Genomic DNA, 21,902 nt, shown 5'->3' on the forward strand with positions numbered 1-21,902 from the left:
CTTTGTTGACCTTAGAGGCCCAAGAAAGGATGAAATTGTAAAAGGAACATCAGTTTAGAGCAGCAACCACTTCTTAAACATAAAATGTGTTTTTATCAAAGTCTTTACCATGGTAGTTTCAGTTCATTGTAGACTTCAGCTGTGATAATAAAGGATTCTTATTTTGAATTAAAAGTTCTCCTTGCTCTAAGGATGCCTCAACTGAGGACATCCCCTGGACAGAAATCAAAAGGAGATGATGGCATCACGCTAGGGACATACAATTATAGCTCATCGTTCTAAGATATAATACATAATGTGTAATCATGTAATATGGTCTAATTTTGCCATTGAGAGGTTCTGGTGCCAACAGAAGCCACAGCCGAAAACCAAGCAGTTCATAAATCTCACCAAAACCCTGAAATTGTACATTTCATTCATATTTTACTTTAGGTTTCTCTGAAAATGTGTTTTCTTCAAAGTGCAGCTAACAATGGGCACTGAATAGAACTAGAACGTTTAGTCTTACCATTCATGAATAAATAGTTGATAAAAGAACGGACCATGGTGAGGGCCAGAGGATTAATGTGATTCTGTGGAGGCAGTATTAACCACATTATGGATTCACTTAATTTGCCATATCATTTTCACATTTGCAGATTTGACAAAAGCATTATTTCTGTCTCAAGTGGATACAAATAATACTGCCAAAGAATGTGCTGCATAATTTAGAAAACCTTGACACATCATTTGGTGCTCAATTATTCAAGTTTTTAGTAATCCATTCAAAGGTAATGCTATGCACAGTGTTTTGGGGAGAAGTCAATAGAAATATACATTTGAAATTCACAGGTAACTGTGAAATTGTTCCCATATTTCACAGTTCAGTGTGAAATATATGCTTTTATACCACTGGATTTTGTGCAATAAAATCAGCTAAAGCGAAAGACAAATGTAAAAACGCTTAAGTGGAGATAGAAATCAGAGACATGATGTAGGTTGGCACATTCATTTATGTTGCATTGAAGTGGCTTTCTGCCATACTAAACAATAAAGGCGATGTTTTCAAAATGTAATACAATATTTGGGGAAGGTATGAAACATACAAATATTTCTGTAAAGGTGTACTTAATGTCATAGAAACGTAAGTCCTTAATTTAAATATACACACGATACACACGAATGATAAGGGAAACTGTTGAGGTATATTCTTCAAAAAAGAACAACTTTCTGTTCAGCTATTTTCAGATGACAATAATAAAGTTAGCTTTCCAAAGCAGTTTGTGCGAGGGCCTGATCTTGAGCCTTGCAGCTTTTCCAAAATGATGATGTATCCACTGCGAAATGTTCCCTTTAGATGGTATTCGTGATAGAACGGCACAATTTCCGATTTATAGCGCGTGGTCAACATTTTTAGACATGTGTCAAGAAAGTGATTATTCCAGACAGCCTGAGTTGCAGCCCCACTGGACAGAGACGTTTTAAGGCATGTGCAAAGTGGCCAAGGGCCAGCCTTTTCCCTGATGGAGCCAGCTGTGCGCTGCAAAGAATCTTGCTCTGATGACCCTGAATAATTCTTAACAGGTTATTTTAAATACGATTTTCCTTTATTTCCTTTTTAATGTGGGTGATATGTGAGAGTTTATTACTGACATTTTGCAGAGAAATGTGTTCATGTGTTCAACATTCATAAAAAAGTTTCTTTAAGATCAATACACTTCACATATGAGAAATGGGAGGGTGTCACGGGGATTATTTGCAGTAATATTAGTGAGATGCTGCTGTGCTACAATATTAAAAAGACACCTCACTAGTCCTGAATATGAAATATATGCACATTTAGGGCCAGATGTATCAAAGGGTTTTGCACATTCTGTGTCTGTGTTGATACATTTGGCCCTTAGAATTTAAACTTGGCCAAAGAGCAGGAAACAACTAAAACCGGATCATAAATTTAAAGCTGTTCAGAAAAGGGGCCTTCAAAATATGCTTGGCCCAGGGCCCCCAAAATCCCTAAATCCTTAAAATGCCCCTGCAACAGGAGTGTCGGCTTCATTCTCCCAAAATTTAGCTTTGCCTTTCTCGTTAGCGGCCCCCCACCTCTCCTTTTCCTTTTAGTCGTTAAGAATCACCATAGCAGCAGTTGTAAAGAGCAGAGTCGACGGTAGACCTTTTAGAGGTTTTCTTCGAACCACTGCCGCACCGGTTCACTGTTCTCCTGCACCCATTTAATGTTCGCTTTGGTCTTTTCCAGCGCCTGCTCCAGTGCCCGGGTGGCGGAACCAAAGCCGGCATCTTCGTTTTCCTTTTTGAACTGCTCCAGCTATGAGAGAGAAGAGGATGGGTCACGTCAAGAGAGCTAAGCGACAATATGTGACGTATGTAATCGTTATATACGTGTTTAAACATTGCATAATAGGACAGTGTTCGTTCTAACTGCAGTATATTACAAGCTGTGAATGTATGTAGTAATTTGCATTTTTCAATGAAAGTTAATGTGCTGCTTTACACTGAAGATGCAGTAGCATTTGTTAAAGTCTATAAAGGAACTGTATTCCACAACAGAACATAATCACACCATAATAAAATATATAACACAGCAACATAACTCGCCTAAACAGCCAAAACAGAATGCAACACAACATAAAACCAACACTGTAATAATACAACAATAGTACAACACAACACAAGTGTGAGAATTGGGGTTACTGGGTGACTAAATTAATCACTGTTCAAGCCGCATGTAGCTAGGCCCAGAGAAGTCAGGATTAACTCAGAGACAATGTGTAAAGTATTTGTGCAACACTTCAAGCAGTAACACAGAGAAAACATGCCACAAAAGAAGCCCACCACTGATTTAGAAAAATAGAGTTATTTTTAATAGATAAAACAAGACCAAAATGACAAAAATCCAATCTGTAGATCTAGAGTATTCAATTTGAAAGATTTTAGAAAAAATAGCGCCAAAAGGCGTAAAGCGCCATTTATGTATATCTGGGAATGCTAGGCTGGCTACAAAGTCCGAGTTAGGCTAACTGAACAAACTACATATAATTCTGGTTTGCAGAGGGTTGCCATGGATCCACTTCGAAGATGCGTCGTGCAGCCGAAGTGTTGCGTCGGTTCCGAGATGCGGCAAGGAAGGTCCTATTTTGCCGTCATCGAAGATCTTGTCAATGAGGGCTTGCGATGCGAAGTCTGGAATCGGGGATGAGTCTTGCATTCGGGGCGATGCGTCAGTCTGAGGAACTCCAAGGTTGCAATGAGGAGTCGTTTGTTAACGCTGAGGTTGCCGTCGATGAGGAATATGAGGGCTCGGGCTGATGATGCATTGCGCAGTGGCATTGCCAATGCAGTGATGGGCTGCGTTGTGATGCAAGTCTTTGCAGCAGTTCCAATCCATGCAGCGGTAGTGATGTGTCAGTTCTGCTTGGTGTTGCACAATGCAGCAGAGGAGATGCTTTGGTTCTACTGGATCCATGGAAGGTGGCAGAGCTTCTTAAGCCACCTCATAAGGTTCCAGGACTAGGGTGGCGCCACTTTGCAGGGTAGACTCACCGATGGCAGAGTGCAGGTGAAACGTTGTTGAAAGCCTATTATGCCCCTGAGGCTTCAGATCAGGAGGTCAGCCAACTAGCCCTTGGAGATACACATTTGTCTTGGTTAAAGAGATGTAGGCCCAGTCTTCCTCACCCAAGCAGGAGGGCAGCAGGCAGCAGTTCAGCACAGTAAAACAACAGCACAGCAAGGCAGTAGTCAGCAGAGGTGCAGTCCTTCAGCAGCACAGCGGTCCTTCTTCCTGGCAGAGTATCCAAATGGTCCAGAAGTGTACTGGAGTGGGGGTGTCTGATGTCCAGTATTTATACCCAGTTGTGCCTTTGAAGTGGGGGAGAAGCTTCTGAAGGTTTCCCCTTGATGCCCCCAGACATCATGCTTCCTCTATCCTGGCTCCAAACTAACTACAGTGGATATGTAGACCTTTTTGTGGAGGAAGGGCGCAGCCTATTCAACTGTAAGTGGGGCTGTGTCCATCTCCCTCTTCCCATCCTGCCTGTGATGTCCTATCCAGGTACTCCTAGGCTTCCTATTGTGTGTGGCTGTCTAGGTGGAACATACAAAGCTCAACTGTCAGATACACCCAGTCATGTGACCCAGGTACAGGTTCCAGGCAGCAAATGGCTAAGGCAAGAAAATGCCAACTTTCTAGATCTGTACAAAAAAAGTGATCTAGCTATCTGTTCTTAATGGTAAGTATCTTAAAGAAAAATAGGGTCTAATAACTTGATTTTCTAGGCCCTTGTATTTATTAACTTTACTTTCTTAATTCATTTCCACATGTACAATTGCTTCTAGCATGTTATGAAAGAGACACTTTTTTTCATTTCATATATACACAGAACTGTTACAAACATATAACGTGTTGTACTGTGACTAATTTTACACAATTAATACAAAACAAGACAAATGTATAAAAAACAATAATGACGTTTATTATTATTATTATAGGAGTTTATAGAGCGCCTGGTGACGCCTCCCGGCGTGTCCCCGCGCTTAGGAGAGAGATTACTTGGGCGGAAGAGAGACAGGCAGCAATCAGAGAAATTAACTGATGAAAAGATGAGTTTTTAGAAGTTTCCTAAAGGATGTTTCGCTTTTTTCCTGTCTAATGTTCATGGGGAGGGTGTTCCACTCCTTAGCCGCAAGAGTGCGGAAGGATCTGCCTCCAAGTCTGGCTTTTTTTGGGCGTGTGGTTTTAAGTAAGCCTGTTCCCTTAGAACGTAGAGATCTGGAGGGTTCATAAAGGGAAACTAGGTCGGCCAGATATGAGGGTGCTCTCTGGTGAATGATCCTATGGCACCAGAGGAGTGCCTTGAACGTTAGCCTCTTTCTAATGGGCAGCCAATGCAGAGCATCCAGGGAAGGTTTAGATGGAGCTCTGCGCGGGAGTCTGAGCACAAGGCGTGCCGCTGAGTTTTGCAGTACCTGCAACTTTCTAATGTTTTTTTCAGAAGTGCCCAACAAAAGCACACTCCCGTAATCAATGCGGGAAGTGATCAGAGCTTGTGTCATGGTGCGCCTGGAACTCAATGGGAGTAGGTCCATGGTGCGGCTGAGTGTCTTCATAACTCCAAAACATTTTCCAACAGTTTTTCTAACATGACTGTCATAAGAGAGTTTGTTGTCAATCCAGACACCTACATTTTTGGCCTCCTGACTGGGGGTAGGTATTGGTCCCAGACATGTAGGCCACCAGTCCTTGGTCCAATTGGTGTTGTTTCCCCCTATAATGAGCACCTCTGTTTTCGTCCCGTTTAATTTGAGACAGTGCTCATTCATCCATATGGCCAGCTTGCACATACAGGATTTGAAGTTGTCGGCCTCCGAGGAGGGGGATTGGGACAGGGAGATCAGGAGTTGTGTATCGTCGGCGTAGGAGACAAGCTCCACGCCGAACGATTGGACCACCTCTGCCAAAGGTGTCATATATAAGTTGAACAGGGTGGGGCTCAGGGCCGAGCCCTGAGGTACCCCCTGTTCTAAGGTTAAGCTGTCCGAGAGACAGGTTCCACTTTGGACCTGAAAGCTTCTGTTGGTTAAAAAAGCCTTCAGCCATCCTAGAGCCTCCCTTGTGACTCCCGCTCTGTTTAGACACTGTAGCAGTATGGAGTGAGCTACAGTGTCAAACGCGGCACTGAGGTCTAGCATGATCAGGGCCATGGTTTTGCCTGAGTCCGCTCCCTCCCGCAGAGTTTCAGTAGCTCTTAGGAGTGCTGTCTCTGTGGAGAAGCCAGATCTAAAGCCCGATTGTGAGGGATGGAAGGTTTCTTGTGTTTCCAGATGTCTCATGAGTTGGGCATTAGCTACTTTCTCAGCTAGTTTAGCGAGGTAAGGTAGTAGAGAAATTGGACGTAGATTCTCCAATATATCCTGGCTCAGGTTGGGTTTTTTCTTAATGGGGAATACTATAGCTCTTTTCCAGTCCGCGGGGAGAGTGGCTGTAGAGAATGATATTTGCAGCATATGTCTGAAATGCGGTTCCAGGGCCGGGAGACTGGCCGTTAAAATTTTTGGAGGGGCGGGATCGCGTGGTGAGCCAGACTTAATACTCTTACAGATTTTAGTTAGAGTTTCAGTTGGAGGTACAGAAAAGGTGCTCAGATGGATGGGAGTACTTATATAAGCATCATTCTCTATGAAGTCATTGCCAGATTTTATGTTGCTAGAGAAATTAGCATAGATGTTAGTGATTTTGTCGGAGAAATGTTTGGCAATTTTGTTGCAAATATCCACTGAATCATTTTGGGGAGTGGGGTTGGACTCAACTATAGAGATCTCCTTATAGATCAGAAAAAGTTCTTTAGAGGAGTTCTCAGCTTCCTGGATCCGCTTATTATAGTAGGAAGCTTTAGATGCACGTACCATTCTGTAGTAATCCTTTTGTGTTGTTTTATATCTAGTTTTTATTTCGGGGCAGAAGTTGACACGCCAATCTCTTTCGAGCTTTTTGCACGCTGTTTTCGCGATCTGGAGCTCCTGACTAAACCAAGGGGCAGTTTTTCTAGTTCTTGTGGCATTGGTGGTGGTACGAATGGGAGCGGTAACATCCAGTGCTTTAGTGATAATTTCCTGTAAGTGAGCATAGGTTGTCTCACTAACAGATCCTTTTGGGGGGCCAGCATCCTGAATGATGTTAGAAAAGGAGTCAATGGAAAATTTTTTCCATCTTCTACGCTTGAAACGTTGTGAGCTTTGTTTGTACTGCTCAGACCTTTCTAGTTGAATGGATATTGGCACTATAAAGTGATCAGACCATGGAATTGGCTGAGGAGCAGAGGTTTGAATTCCCTTCCAATTTCCAAATACCGGGTCTAGTAGATGACCATGGTGGTGGGTAGGGTCGGTATTTTTTAGCTCTAGCTCTAAGGAGAGTAGCTCTGATTTGATATTCGCTGCCTCTTTATTGAGTGGGTCGTCAAAATGGACGTTAAAGTCACCAAGAACCAAAATGCGGGTTTTTTTGAGCGCTAGATGAGTGATGGCTTCTACCAGAGTAGGAGTGAAATCATACAGCTGTCCAGGGGGTCGGTACACCAAAATACCAGAGAGGGAATGATTGGGACCAGTGGTGATGGTGAAAGTGGCCGCTTCACAGTGGTCAATCATGGTAGAAGAGAGGGTACATACTAATGGGGTTTTAGTGGCTATCGCAATGCCCCCCCCTCTGCCATCTTTCCTATCCAATCTGGAAAGGGCAAAGCCAGGAGGCAGGGTTTGTATGATATCAGGCTCGGAGTGTTCATCCAGCCATGTTTCTGTAAGAAACAGAATTTGGATAGCATCGTCCTCCAGTAGATGAAAAATTTCTAAGCTATGTTTTCGGAGGGATCTGCAGTTTAGCAGAGCTGACAGATTTTCGAAACTTGACCAGAGATAATACTAATCGTACCAGTCATCAATTTTCAAACCAAACAGACAGAGTTTATGGATCACTCCAATCTTATAAATAAAAAAAACCTCTTGTTAGTATTAGCTCATAGGGGCTGCATATTTGACTTGGATCTGTAGTGGGTAGTCTTAGTGTGCAAATGTTCTCACAACCCAGTTATTTTCTTGCAGATTTATTTCCCAAGAGCTCTTGTCAATGCATTTCGTACCTCCTACTGGGTAATGGGGTTCTCATAAGGACAAAGACTGGTTCCGTTCTGTGATGCAATGATAAGTAAGTAGGGCCTCATTTATGAGGCTATGCGTCACTTTTACACCGCTGGTGCGTCACTTTTTGTGACGCACCAGTGGTGTAAAAAATGCGCCGTGTTGCGCCATATTTACAAAGTGACGCATCTAGGTAGATGTGTCACTTTGTAAACCCCTGCGCCACATTATACCTGCGCCAGCAAGCCCCATGTGAAAGGATACATTGCTGGAGTTGCGTCACTTTTGTGACACACTCCAGCAATGCGTCACTTTTGCGCCATACAGATACGTCAGAAATACTGACGTATCTGTAACTCCTTGCGCAATGATGCGTCATACTGTAAATATGAAGCATCATTGGTGTTGCAAGGAGGGCGCAGTGAAAAGTGACGCATCGCTGTTTTCACGCAGCGATGCGTCACTTTTCATAAATGAGGCCGTAGTGTTTATTACTCCTCCCTGACTCTCCTAAATCCGCACTGTGGTGTTAAGCGGTGTGTCACAAATTCCTTTGCTTTTCCGTGACTCGGTACTTGATTTTATATTTGCCTAGTGTTTCTAAAGTGGTCCAAATGCCAGTTTCCTATCTGTGAGAGATGAATGGAAAACCTATGTTAAATGGATGCGTGGCTTAATCGAAACGGAATATTGATTTGGACAAGCAATGGTGGGCTTAATGTTGGTAAAGTTGTTCAGTGCTAGTTGTACAATACCGAAAGATTGCCCCCAATTCTGTTTGAACAATTTGACCACCAACTACATTGTAACTGTCTGCTTGCAAATATTCAAGGCAAAACTTGAATCTTTTTACTGCCGTTGTTCTGAGAACCATTGTATCCCCGTGAGTGGCGCCCCCCCTACGTCACGGGCGGAGAAGGGCAGAGAGCGGCCGCGGGGTCCTTGTACCAACATTGTTCAGAGCCTCGAGCCGCCAGCAGCCCGAGGCGGTGTACGAGGCTGGAACACTTCCAAATTCATTTTATTTAATGCCAATTTAATCACCATCTATCTGATGGAGATTTCATTACAGAAGGAAAGGGAGAGGGGTGTGAGAAGAAGTCCGAGTGAGGCCGATCAGATGAAATTGAGAATTGAGAAGAAAGAATTGAGGACACTTCATGTGGATACGCAGAGAGTTGTCAGAAATGTATTGTGTTAAACATGTACATTTTTAATAAATATGTACCAGCTTTAATGCGGGGCAATACCGGCCTGCAGGTGGGGTGTACGGAGACGGGCTGTGCATAGAGGTCGGCACAAGGACCCCGCGGGCGCTTTCTGCCCGAGACGCGAGCCATGTTCGAATAGAGCATGCGCAATGGTGACGTCACGGAATGATGGTGGGCGTGGTCCCACGTCATCAGCCTTAATATGCGCATGTGTGCGCATGCGCAAAACAGGGGGGGGCACTGCCTCACGGGGGGCAGCAGATTATGGAACACCGTCCGTGTTGAACGGATTGTTTCAATGTTACACTTTAATTGTGGCGTATGCTGCCTCCATAAAAGTGCACAAGTTAACTGACCAATATCGGATTATTAAATATTCATAGACGTACAAAGGACTGGATATAAACCACAGTTCTTACTTTAGTTTAGTTACAGCTTCTGCTGCATTTGTCTGCTAACTCCTCCGGTGGGAAGCTCATTCCTGTGCTCTCTGTAGTGCTGACGATCCATACCTGATAAGAAGTGCACCGCTTAAGGTTATATTGCATGCTGGTATTTGTAGTTTTTTTCTTTTCAATATGACACTTTTGGTCCATGGTGTGTACTTGTGATTTTGTTTTTAACTAAAGGTATTGCCACTGTCCTTATTTATGAGGCTGTTTTGGAAGCTAGCACTATAATACTGAATAGCTGGAAGAACATAGGTTAATATAGCCTGTTAATCTCCAACAATTCATTCAGACCTCGCATTTCTGTATTACACTTGAGGATCAAGTAAGCTTCTATTTTCATGAGGTTGACCTCAAGGTCACCTCCTCTTGGATTTGGTTTAATTACACTCAGGACTGTCCACTTCCAATCTTTTTCTGTATGTTCTTTGTCGATGAAATGATTGGCCATAGGGCTTGAAGCAAGCTGTGTTTTTATTCAAGACTTGTGCTGGACCACTGTGCGTTATCTCTTGATTGGTTTTGCCAATGTACATTTTTTGACAGGGACTAATGATGGCATACACAACGTTCTTTGTTCTGCAATTGGAAAATTAATTATGCCTTCATTGCACTTGGCCATCTGTAAAAGTGGAAACTTCTATCTTCAGACTGCAAACTGTGCGATTTCCACATTTGTGATGACCCACTACTGGCTTCAATTTCCATTGAGACTGCAGCTTTTCTGGCTTTGTTTGCGGGGAGTTACTAGCTCTTACCATTTGTTGTCCAATACTTGCGTTTTTCTTCATGTCAAATAAAGGTAAATGTAGGCACCATGTTGAGTTCTTTAAGAGGTGGCAATTATTACAAATGATTTTCTTAAAGTTATTGGTCTGGGCAGAAGGTAGAAACACAAACCAATTTTTCCATGGGTTGCCTCTGTTGCTTGATCATTTGGTGCTCCCTTGGTGTTACCAGGCCCTCCTCATGGAATGTTTTAGTACTTTGTGAGGATAACCCCTCTCTTTAAGTGTCTCCTTGAGTGCGTCTGCGTGCAACTGATAATCTTCTTTTCAAGGGAAATTTCATTTTATTCTTAACAATTGCCCAAACAGCAGATTTTCATTCAAATTGTGAGGATGGAAGCTCCTGTGGTGGAGTGCATTGTTTTTGTCCCTTGGCCTTTTATGTGATGTGGTTGCTAATTCATTTTCCAAAGGACTGACTTCCACATCCAAGAATGTGAGAGTCGTTTTGCTTTTGGAAAGACTGAATCTGATGTCTGGGCTTCAATTGTTGAGCCAGTTGTAGAAAGTCATTAGATCTTGCTATTGCCTTGCCATAGGCACCATATATTGTCTATATACCAGTACCAGTGTCGATGTGCTTCATAAATGGGTTGTTGTTATAAATGATTTTTTTTTCAAATCTAGCCATGAATAACACTTCTGTCTCCGGTGCGAAGGGATCTGGCAAAAAGTTTTTCTTTGCCAGGTCGAGTTGGTAGGTTAAAACTGCACACACCATGACAGTCCTGAGACATGTTTAAGGTGCTACGTAAGTGGGTGGCACAATCAGTGCTGCAGGCCCACTGGTAGCATTTAGTTTACAGACCTTGGGTACATGTAGTACCACTTTACTAGGGACTTATATGTAAATGACATATGCCAATTGGGTATCAGCCAATGCTACCATGTTTAGGAGGCAGTGCACAAGCATTTTAGCACTGCTTAGCAGTAATAAAGTGATCAGATTCCTAAGGCCAACAAAAACGAGATCAACATAAATGGAGCAGGAAGGCAAAACATTTGGGTAAAGACCACCCTATGGCTGGCAGGTCTAACAACAATGACACAACTATGTAAATAACAACTCGGCAATCCATAAACATCACAAGCATAACAAACTCTAACACAACCACTACACACCAGAATACACAACAAAAGGTAAACCAACCTAACAACAGAACAGAGCACCACAATACAATACAAGGCAGCGCAATCTCACAACATGACAGCACAATAATACCAAAACAAAAAGACAGCAGAGCACAATAAAATACAATATCAATAAGACAGTGATGGTTTGACACCAAAGTCTTTTTAAAAAAGAAGAAGCCAAGTATTTCCCATCATCCCCTACAAAGGAAGTGACATCACTGCATTTCTCATCATCGATCTGCAGAGAAGTGACTTTACTTCCCATCTTCTCCCTACTTTAATCACCTCTTCGAGGTGCCCCATTGCCTGGGCATCCCATTCAAAGGGCAGACAAAGAGAACACAGTACCTGTTTGGGCCTATAAGTAAATGAAAGAACTGTAGACCAGAACAGGGTAAGATTATAATCATGTTCCTCACCCTGCACCCCGAACTCCCAATCGCCACAATCAATGAGATGTACACAGCCCAGACACTTACATGGCATTCGCACAACACATAGACCCAACCTCATATACATCCCACTAACTGCCACACATCTTCAAACTACACAACACACATTCCAGCTCATGCTCATTAATGCTCACTCTGCAGTACTTCAAGCACCAGGCAGCACAGACCTCATCACCTTTCACAGGGTTGACACCCCCTTTATCACAGAAACATGGTTCCCCCCCACATCTTCACACATCCTGGATGTTCTTCCCATCGACTACAGGATTCTCATGTAGAATATACACATAAAATTGGATGAGGCCCAGCTGGTATTCATAACATTGTAACTCTCAAACCATGGAGTTGCTGACATGCCGTTTCACTTTCCCTACAACTCAAACCCCCAACCTTCATCTCATCAACACACCACCAAGAAGAAATAAGGACTTTATTGATGAATTCTCAGATCTCCTCACCAACTTATCCATGTGAAATGCCAGTACCACGCTGTTTGGTGACTTTAACCCCCCAGGTAATGCAAGCAAAAAAAACACAAGAGACTCCCTATTAAACTTCATTGATATACTCAACGTGGTATAGCATGTCACACAACCAACACACTCCTAAGGCCACCTCCTTGGCCTTGTCTTCTCGACATTACCAACAATCCAATACAAACCACCCATACCTTGGTACAGGACTGACCACTCTGCCATCCCAATCTGCCTTACCAGAGTACTACCAACAAACCAAGGTCAACACAAAAGAGAAGACAAAACCATCAGATCTTTCAAAGGATTTCCCATAGACATCCTAATGCTTGAACTCATCTCTCACATCATTTACTCCATGTATGATACCAACACCCTTCTAAACAGGTTTTTCTAAAGCTATGTGAATGCTCATATCCCAGTTACAACTTGAAAGTGCACATCAAAGCCTTTGTAGAGAGTAAAGAAAATGGAAGAAAATCAGAACTCCCAAGGACCTCCTGATACTGAAGGCCCTCTGCATAACACACAGGCCTCCGATCACATCAGCCAGAGTAAGTACCCTACCATCACCATCAATGAAGCCACAAGCAGAAGCAGAAGTCTGTTCAAGACAATTACACACTGCATTAACAATCCCTCACTCCAGAGAAGTGCAATGCCTCTTTGTCAGTAAAAAAGAATATAGATGGTTTGCCAGCACATTGATGATACCACGCCTGCTTCATCTCTCACACCCGCCCCTTTCTGTAGAATCCTGTGATGGTCAACCTTCAAAGCCCATTCTAGGTGACATTCTCAAGTCTTGAAAGTCACTTCTCATGAACATGATGTCTTACCATTGTCATTCATCAAGACACTCTATGAAGATACTGTCTAATCTCTACCTACCATTGTCAATGCCTCACTTACTCAAGGCAAGTTCCCAGAAGCTACACAAGTTGAAAAGTTTGTTTGTGGCGAGATTTGACGAAGGACAATTTATTTTGCAAGACGGGTTCCCTGACCCTGGGACCGCCTGGAAGTTCCACATTATAAAGCGTGGTTTCTACCTGAACGTTACTGGAATGAAATACTGATATTTGAAATTAATTTTTTCAGAAATAATTAATTATACTAGGGAGCTATACTGAGAACCCACAACTCAGAGCCAAAAACAAGAAACGTTTCTGTATATGGAGTTATTGTCTCCATAATCAATGGAAACTTGAATGCCATATGATCACGGGTTTTTTTCGATTTTGGATCAGACAAATTGTACTCTTTCAGATTGGACCATGGGACATTGTTCTCACATCTAGAGCCAGGGCATTTTACGCGTTTTTAGGAGATCGCTCTTTGGCAACGAATGTACGACCTAGACTCAGATGGAAACCGCTGTTCTAAGCCTTGAAAAAGTCATAAAAGATGAAACACGTGTCGGCTGTCCTTGTTTCTGTTCTCCGACACTGAGGAATATATAAGAATAAAAGAACCACTGCTTTTGTACTCAATTTGTTGTGCTTCAATATTGTTTACACTATTTTTTGACTCACTGGAGTTAATGCCTTTGACTTTGTAGGGTTGTGCTCTGTCAACCAAATTTGTGTATTTTGTTTGTATAGGGGTATTCTTTATACATGGTAACACTGCTGGTGGCACAGTGTCTGACATAGAGCACACTGGAGAATATCTATTTAATTTCCTTAACTTTGGGCAAAACTATTGTAGATGTGCTGGCTGTAGTATACCACTCCCATCAAGTGCTCTTGGATAAGTTCCCAGAAGCTGTCAGCTGGTTAAATGCTCCCACTCCTAAAGAAGTCCATACTAGACCCTGATGACCTCGGCAACTACTGCCCATCACTTACCTAATATTCATTTGCAAAATCACTGAAAAAGCATTCTGTGTTTAAAACTAAAATCACATCCATACTAACCATCTCCTGCATCTGTACCAATCTGGCTTCAGGTCACGCTGCAGCACAAAGACCACCATCTTACACATCGATGCCCTCTTTACCACAGATGATGATGACCTCTGATCCCTCCTAATATTGCCTGACCTCTCAGCTGCCTTTGACACAGTAGACCATCCTACCACCATACACAACCAAACACGAGACAAGAATGGGAGGCACCGCAATGTCCTTAACTGGTTTTACTCCTTCCTTTACAAAAGTCCCCAGGTTTGCTCACATGGGAACCTCCATGTCACAAAAAGCCCTCTCATATATGGAGTCTCCCAGGGTTCCATATTGTCTCCTGTCATCTTCAACATTCATGTGGAGCTGCTTCGAGCTCTACTTACTAATAATAGCATCAAGATTCACCAATATGCCGATGATACATAACTCTACGTGAAAGACACACAACTCTACTTGAAGGTTTTTTCTGCTTCAGACATCCAATGCCTTAAACACTGCTTCCACATCATCCAGACCTGGATGTCCAGCACCTACCTGAAGCTCAACTCAACCAAGACAGAATTCCTATTGATTGCAAAGAACAACAAACACAATATAGTACAAACGTGACTCAAAGACATGAACCTCGGCGGCTTCAAACCCCAACTCTCACCGAATGCCTAATAACTTGGATCCACCCTGGACACCAACCTCTCCCTCAAAGAACACATTGCCAGAAAAATAATCACACCCTAGTACCAGCTATCTCTTCTCATGAAAGTCAAACTGTTTCTTCCAGAGCGCTGCTTCTGGAACTGCTGTCCAAGGCCTTGTACTCTTGCATCTGGATGATGTTAATGCCCTAATCAATGGCCTTCTAGGCTCCACATTGGCAACCCTGAGGAAAATCCTACATCCATCAGCCCATCCAGTCTAGGGCCTGAAAAAATATGATCACTTCACCACCACCTTAATTGATCTCCAGTGTCTCCCCTTTTCAGCCCGCAATTTCTTAAAAACTAGTGGCATCATTTACAAAGCACCCCTGCTTATCATGTAGGCAAGTTCACCATCTCTGGTGATTCTCAGCATACGTGCAAACAGGACACCATCAGACTGCAGCATAAGAAGTATAAAAAAGTAAAAAACAAGGCCTTTTCCATATATGCAGCCAGCAATATTATCCCTGTATCTATCAAGACTGCTCCACTGCTGCTCCAATTTAGGAAAAAGTTGAAAACATACTTCTTTAAAGATCATTTCATCACAATGCATTAACAATTCACAATTCAGCTACCTCTCTTATTATTGACTTTAAGCTTGTCTTTGATCAGATACATTGGTCAACAGCCTTTTGGTTGGGTTTGTACTATAAAAATACCTTATATATACCTTATACATACGTCCAGTGATACTATGACAACAAACATTGTAAAACAGCACCAATGCACCACAAAACAAAGCTATAAAACAACACATCACAATAACCAGATCAGATCAGACAATATTTTATTGTTTTAGTTCTATAAACCGTAGACAAAATATGATACATTTGTAATAAAGAAAAACAAGAAATCAAATATTGCTAGCTCGTCCAAATCTACAAATATTTTTTAAAGCGTAAAAATATATTCCTTTTGTACTAATTGTCCCCATATTTAAGTCATAAAAGGTATTCATTCCCACCTCCTGATTACTAAAGAAAAATATATTATTGTCTGACCCAATTTATTTGGTGATGTGTCTCTAAAACAGAATAAAATTGCCTCACTTATTGTTCTAACCCCTTCCATATTAAAATACTGTTTCAATCGATTCTTACAAATGTCCAAAACTCCAGATATGAACAAATAATGTGTTCCAGTATAACCCCCTCCAAGTTGCAAAGACAGCACATGCAATTTATTCATGAGGGGTTTTTCCATTGTGTGTCAAACTGATAAAAAAGGTAGTTAGAGGAGTCTAAAGCGTAAGTATTGTATTATTGCCTTAGTGTTCAAGTTGAAATCTAAGCATTGTTGTCGCCGTGGCATGTAAAGCTCCAGAATATATTTGGAGTTTTTGTATTCTGACACCCTCTCGATGTCCATGAGGCTGCTGGTCATTTTAATTTCCTGTTTTAGGAATAATTTCCAATTGGCTTTGGTCGTTTTGTGTAAATCATTCATGATCAACAGATTATGCTCATCAGATAATATACTTGGTCAGGATATACTTAACACAAGGCTCTGCCACTGGAGCTTTACTGTGTGATTTTGACACTTCTTGAATAATGTAAAATCTTATGGTGTTTTTTACCATATCTTGACTGAAAGGGGAGGGTGAACCGTTCGTCCCTCTTCCGCTTTTATAACACATGGAATGCGGAATGAGGCCCCTAGGACCTATTTAATACTCTGGGAGGGAGGAGCTCAACTTCCCACACCTTAATTAACACATTGGGCCCTGGGGAGTTGGGACCCTAGGGCCAAAATAGGTTTAGGAGGGAAAGGGCGCGTGCTCCCCCTGCCCTTAAAATATACTTTGGGCCCCAGTGGATGGGGTTCCTGGGGCCACAAATGACTCAGGAATAAGGGCTGAGTGGCAACCCCCTTTCACATTAAGTAGTATCCCTGAGAGCTGGGATCCCCAGGCCCTTTTGAAGGCTCTGGAAGGGAGGCCGGCAGCACTTCTCCCCTTTAAAAATACTCTTGGCCCCAGGGCATGGGGGTTACAAAATCTAATTGTAAAGATAGCAGGTTTTTGGCGTAAGAATTTTTATCCAGCTTGATCTGGGTCATTATTTTGGTAATCTGATAGGTTGCAATATACATGATTGACAAACAACCCAATGCCATTGGGGGCATTGTGAGCGTGGTTCTGTCCAGGACTGCCATTTGCAGTTGGGCTACATTTAGAACCCATTATAGCCCCAAGGCATATAGAGTGTTGCTTTGGGGGGCTTTGCCACCATTTTGAATTAGGGGACCTGGTGACTTGTGACAGGGAGTTTTTAGTAGTGATTTTCACATGTTTTTCTTTATTAGCAAGTTTGTGCATGACGTGTTACCTGTGTTCCAGTCATGGCAGGAAAAGTGGTGGGGTTGCGGTTGCCATTAAGGCATCATCGCCGCTGCAAAACTGCAATGCAGTGGCAAATCTAGAGGATCGGGTATGTGCCAGGGGCTGCTCTGTGTCCAGGTGAGCAGCCGCTTGTGTAATGAAGAAAAGGAGGAATAGGGGCAGGAAGGGCTGCTATGCCCTAGCAAGTCCTCAGGGTTTATGCAGAATGCAGCATAATGAGTTCGTGAGGGGGCCAGGAGCATTCCTCGATGATGCCAGTAGCATAGCAGCTGCCGGTGATGTGGTGCAGATGACAGTGGTCCGACTGCGGGGTCTGAATGTTTACGGGATTGATGCCAAAAGAGGGCTGACAAAGCAAGTGGCATTTGCTGAGCCGCCCTCAAGAGTTTATGTGGGCCATGATGATGCGTGACATGGAGAGAGGGCGGGCCACTTGGAAAAAGTTGCTTGACGGCCAGGTTCCTGAGCGAGGGGCATTCCAGCTAAGCGGACGGCATCTGCAGAATGTCCTGCGATGGCATGCATTCGAGGGAGAAGTGCGAGACCAGCTGTTGGGGTGGAGCAGGATGTCATGGCAGATCTGCATTATAGGAAAAGCGTGAGGCGCGGAGTGGGGGTAGAGCATGAGGATGTAATGGTGCATGAGAGTACAGCAGGAGAGGGAAGTGAGGGTACAGAGCAAATGGAGGGCCGAAAGTTGGGCGGTTGTGGGGGGCTACCATATAGAGAATGAACAATGGACCTGTCTTGGGAGTGGCTCCAGAGGGGCCTGCAGGGGCTACAGTCCCGCTGGGCAACAAGAAGACCAAGGGGTTTCGCCACAAGTGTTCCAAGAGCCCAGGCAGGCATGTCCTAATCCATTGTTTTGTTGTGACGAATAGTGAAAAAGGACAGAGCTCAGGATAGTGACAGCCACACTCTAGTTGGCAGGGGCCACACCAGCAGCAACAGTCATATGGCAACAGAGGGGGTAGAGGGGCACAGGGATCTGGTGTGAAAGGTCAAACTGGACAGGTTGAAGTACTTGCTAATTTTTTTTGATCTGCCGGAGGAGGCAAGGGTTGTGCAGGATGGTTTCCAATGGGTTTTGATTGGGGTTCAACGGTACCTGGGGGCAGAGGTAGGTGGAAAATTTGCAGGCAGTAAAAAAAAGCAAACAGGCAGTGCAAGATAACCTCAAAAAGGAGGTCTGGCAGGTCGGATAGAGGGACTCTTTGAAAACTGGGCAATAGAGGATTTGATAGTGTCACCAATTCGAGTGGTGTCTAAGAAAGAACAGGGACAGTTTTGTTTAATACAGCATGTGTCTTGGCTAGAAGGGGGATCAGTAAATGATTTACATTTCAGAGGATATTGCCTTGGTGTCATATTCCTCAGTAGACGTGGACACTCTTTGGAGTAACAGTGCGCTTTATAAATACCCCCTCATAGACATAGACGTGGCTATGTCACTCATGATGACAGTGGGCCCTGAAGCACTGATGGCAAAGTGCGAAGTGAAGTCAGCTTTTTGGCTGCTTCCGGACGATTTTCAGCTATTGGGATATTGGTATATGGATAATGCACTACTGATGGGCTGCTTAATATAATGCTCACTGTTTGAATGTTTCAGATCTTGTCTGCAGCAGCTGTTCAGATGGCATACAGGCCATCATTTGGGGACACGTTATCTGGACAATTTCTTTTTCACAGAGGTACGCAGATTAGTTAACTACCAGCAGCTGCTGTAAGATTTCAAGAGCTTGTGTGTGACCTCAGGCTTTCTTTGGCACCAGAGAAACCAGTGGATCCAAGTACGATGTTGACTTTCCTGGGCATTGAAATAGATTCTTAATGGATAAATGCAAGATTGCAGCAGTACAAAAAGGAGAGGATGCAGTTAAAATGTGTGTGCATGTTGGTGCGTGGCAAGGTGAAAGTGAGGGTGATTTAGCACTTACATTTTGCTTACAGAGCAGGTAGGACATTTTGTAGGAGGTTGAGCCTCTTGCTCTCTGGTTTCTTTCTGCCTCAGCATCATGTGCAGCTATCAGCAGGGATCAAAGTAGATCTTCGGATGTGTTGTTTTTCCAACAGTCCTTCAATGGCACGTAGAGAAGACATGAATTGGGATGTGAAGATATTCTCAGATGTCGAGGGTGGTCTGGGTTTTGGTTTGTATTGGTGTGCAGAAGCTCAGCTGGAACAGTGAAAAGCTGGGAGCATTCTGTTGTGACGGTCATATTGTGGGGAGCAGAAGTGGTGTATCAAGAGCATCCGCTGTTCCTGGTTGACAACTTGTCAGTAATGCAGGTCATAAACAGACAGTCTGCCACGGACGCACAGGTGTTGAAGGTGATGCAGGTTTTTGAGTTGGGTTGCTTGTGGCTTGATATTTCTTCAATGACATTGCGGATGCTTTGTCTCATTCATGGTGGGGGAAATTCAATGGGGCGCAGACAGATTCAAGACGCACATGCTGGAAAAGAGTTGTGGTCGATAGGAAACACAGGATGGTGCAACTGGTGGAAGGGTCTCTCAAAGAGTCAACACAGAGAAGTTACGGCGAGACATGGGTGACATGTCTGGCAATGGGGGTGCAGGGTTGAGGGTTGGCTTTGGGCTGAGGACATGATCCAGTTTATACTGGACTTAACCAAGAAGGGCCTATCACACATTACCATTTACGGAAAACTGGCGGGAAGTGACTTTATGAGGAAATTGGGCTGGCAGTGCACCCCCTCTCCAGGCACATTGGGTCAAAGGATGCTTGAGGTTTGGGCAGAGAAGCAGAGAAGGGGGCTGCGGGTTAAGGAAGCTGGTAATGTTGCAATTGGTTTACGAGGTTCTGCATCAGCTACCCAAAGTGTGCTGGGGTTCATGGAAGGCATGCCTGTTCTCTGCACCAATGCCTTGTTTTTTTTGGTGAGTTCCACATGTCTGAATTTTTGGGGGGTAGGGTCCTGGGAGGGGGACTTTGAAGGACCTCACTAAAAGGGAGGGCCGGTTGGAGTATTGGCGTTATAGTTCAAAAAACTGATCAAAGGGTGGAGCATAGTCTTGAACTCTTTTATGTCGCCGGGGCGTTGGTCAATGTTTTGGTGGGATTGATGGGCTCCCTGCAGTAGGGGTGTCAGTGGTATGGTTTTTGGGGACCAGTCTGGAACAAAAGTGTCAATTTTTCAGATGGTATCAGTTCGCCGCAAAGCACTTACAGCATTGGGGGTTCCTCTAGCTCATTATGGTAGGCATTCCTTCAGCATTGGCGTGGTAACTGAATCAGGGAATAGAGGCTGGACGTGAGCAGACAGAGCTGGTCTTCAGACTGCTATAGGTATTATGTGCGACGGCATGTTTTTGAATCCTTCTGTTTTGTTTGGTAACAGGTTTTGTTCTGGGTCTGGAAGCAGAGGAAATGGCCATTTGGGTGGTGAGCCATTCTTTCAACAAGTGGGTCTAGAGGCAAGCTACACAGAGGGGTTTTGGAGTGAATTTAGGTTTTGACAATCATGACTTGGTGGGGAATAGGGGGCATGTGCTGGCGTGAATTTTTAAAATGTTTTAATGGCATGATAGAAAGCCTTAGATGCCTGGATGTGTAGTTTATCCATTTTGGGGAGAATGGCCTTAAGAGGGAGAGGTGTGATTCTGTTGAGGGCAATGAAAAGGATTTATTGCAGATTAAGGCCTGGAAGGTCAGGTGCTTTGTTTTATTGACGGAGTTTATGACGAGGGGTATTTTGAGGCCATCAAATTCTCAGTTATAGAGAGGGCACATAGGAAAGTGGACAGGGAGATGTTTCGTTTTTGCAGGGAGATTGGTGGCAGGTGCATTTTTTATGTGGCTATTAAGTACAACAACAGGGAGGTTTTTAGAAGTGATGGGGTCCATTTGTCGCATATGGGGATGGAATTGTATTTGTCAGAGCAAGGGAAGTTTTGGTGAGATCTTTGTACTTCAGGAGATAAAGTAGATTGGGTAGGGGGCAGCTAGGAGCGGGGGGAGCCGAAAAAAGTTAGCAGACTCCCTTTTTTTCTGGGTGGCCGTGGCCTGGAACATTTTGCATGAGTTAACATTTGGTTAGAGTTGCCAGCTGGTTAACCACGTGGAAAGGGAGAGTAGTCAGGAAGTTTAAGGTTGTGTATAGGAAGTTTGATTGCTTACAGTTGGATACATGTAATCACAGGCTGTAGGGGAAAGGTAAAGTTGAAAACTGTTGAAATTCACTAAAATTAAAATTAGGTAGTTGTGGGGTGGGACATGTGAGTGGGATCTTATGGGTGGGGTTTGGATATTGGATAGTTCATTTGATGTACTGAGGCTTTAGTTTTGTAAGGCAGATTGCCCAGGTAAAGTATGTGACGGGCACCCATTTTCTTTTTCACACAACACAACTGGACAGTGGTTTGTTCTGCACCCCTCCCTCCCAAGTTTTCAGACAGAGCGCATGTCCACTGAAATTCATAGGCACATGTATATGATGAAAAGAAGAATTAAAGATGCCTGTAAAAAGTCACCACTGAAAAATGTATAGCTAACGACATGGACCAGTGTCAAGACCTGCAACGAGATGACGAGCCTATTGTGCAAGCACCCGGTATTATTTATTTTTCTTATGATAGGAGCCACGAGGGAGGGGCTCTCTCAACAAGCTGCATGTGCTGAGTCTTCTCTGGGTACCATCTCCAGCCGTGCATAACCTGTCACTTGCTACTACCAGCAGTGGGAGGTGTGGGTTTTAATAACAGCTCTGAAAATGGGAGACAGAAAGAACACAACGGACAGCTCTGACATTGTCACGGTGGAGATGCAGGACTGAACATCACAGTCTCAT

The 21,902-nt window shown here is 43.6% G+C and overlaps 1 protein-coding gene across 1 annotated transcript in view; it reads right to left on the reverse strand.

Moving 5' to 3' along the window:
- Nucleotides 1–974: 974 nt before the first annotated feature.
- Nucleotides 975–21,902, reverse strand: part of LOC147733567 (aminopeptidase Ey-like) — a 538,593-nt gene continuing 517,665 nt past the window's right edge. The window contains exon 20 of the mRNA XM_086958155.1: nucleotides 975–2,302. Coding sequence (XP_086814281.1) covers nucleotides 2,153–2,302 — 150 coding nt within the window. The 3' untranslated portion in view covers nucleotides 975–2,152. The remainder of the gene's footprint in view (nucleotides 2,303–21,902) is intronic.

Source organism: Lissotriton vulgaris, chromosome 2_1 (assembly GCF_964263255.1).
Source record: "Lissotriton vulgaris chromosome 2_1, aLisVul1.2, whole genome shotgun sequence".
Lineage (NCBI taxonomy): Eukaryota > Metazoa > Chordata > Amphibia > Caudata > Salamandridae > Lissotriton > Lissotriton vulgaris.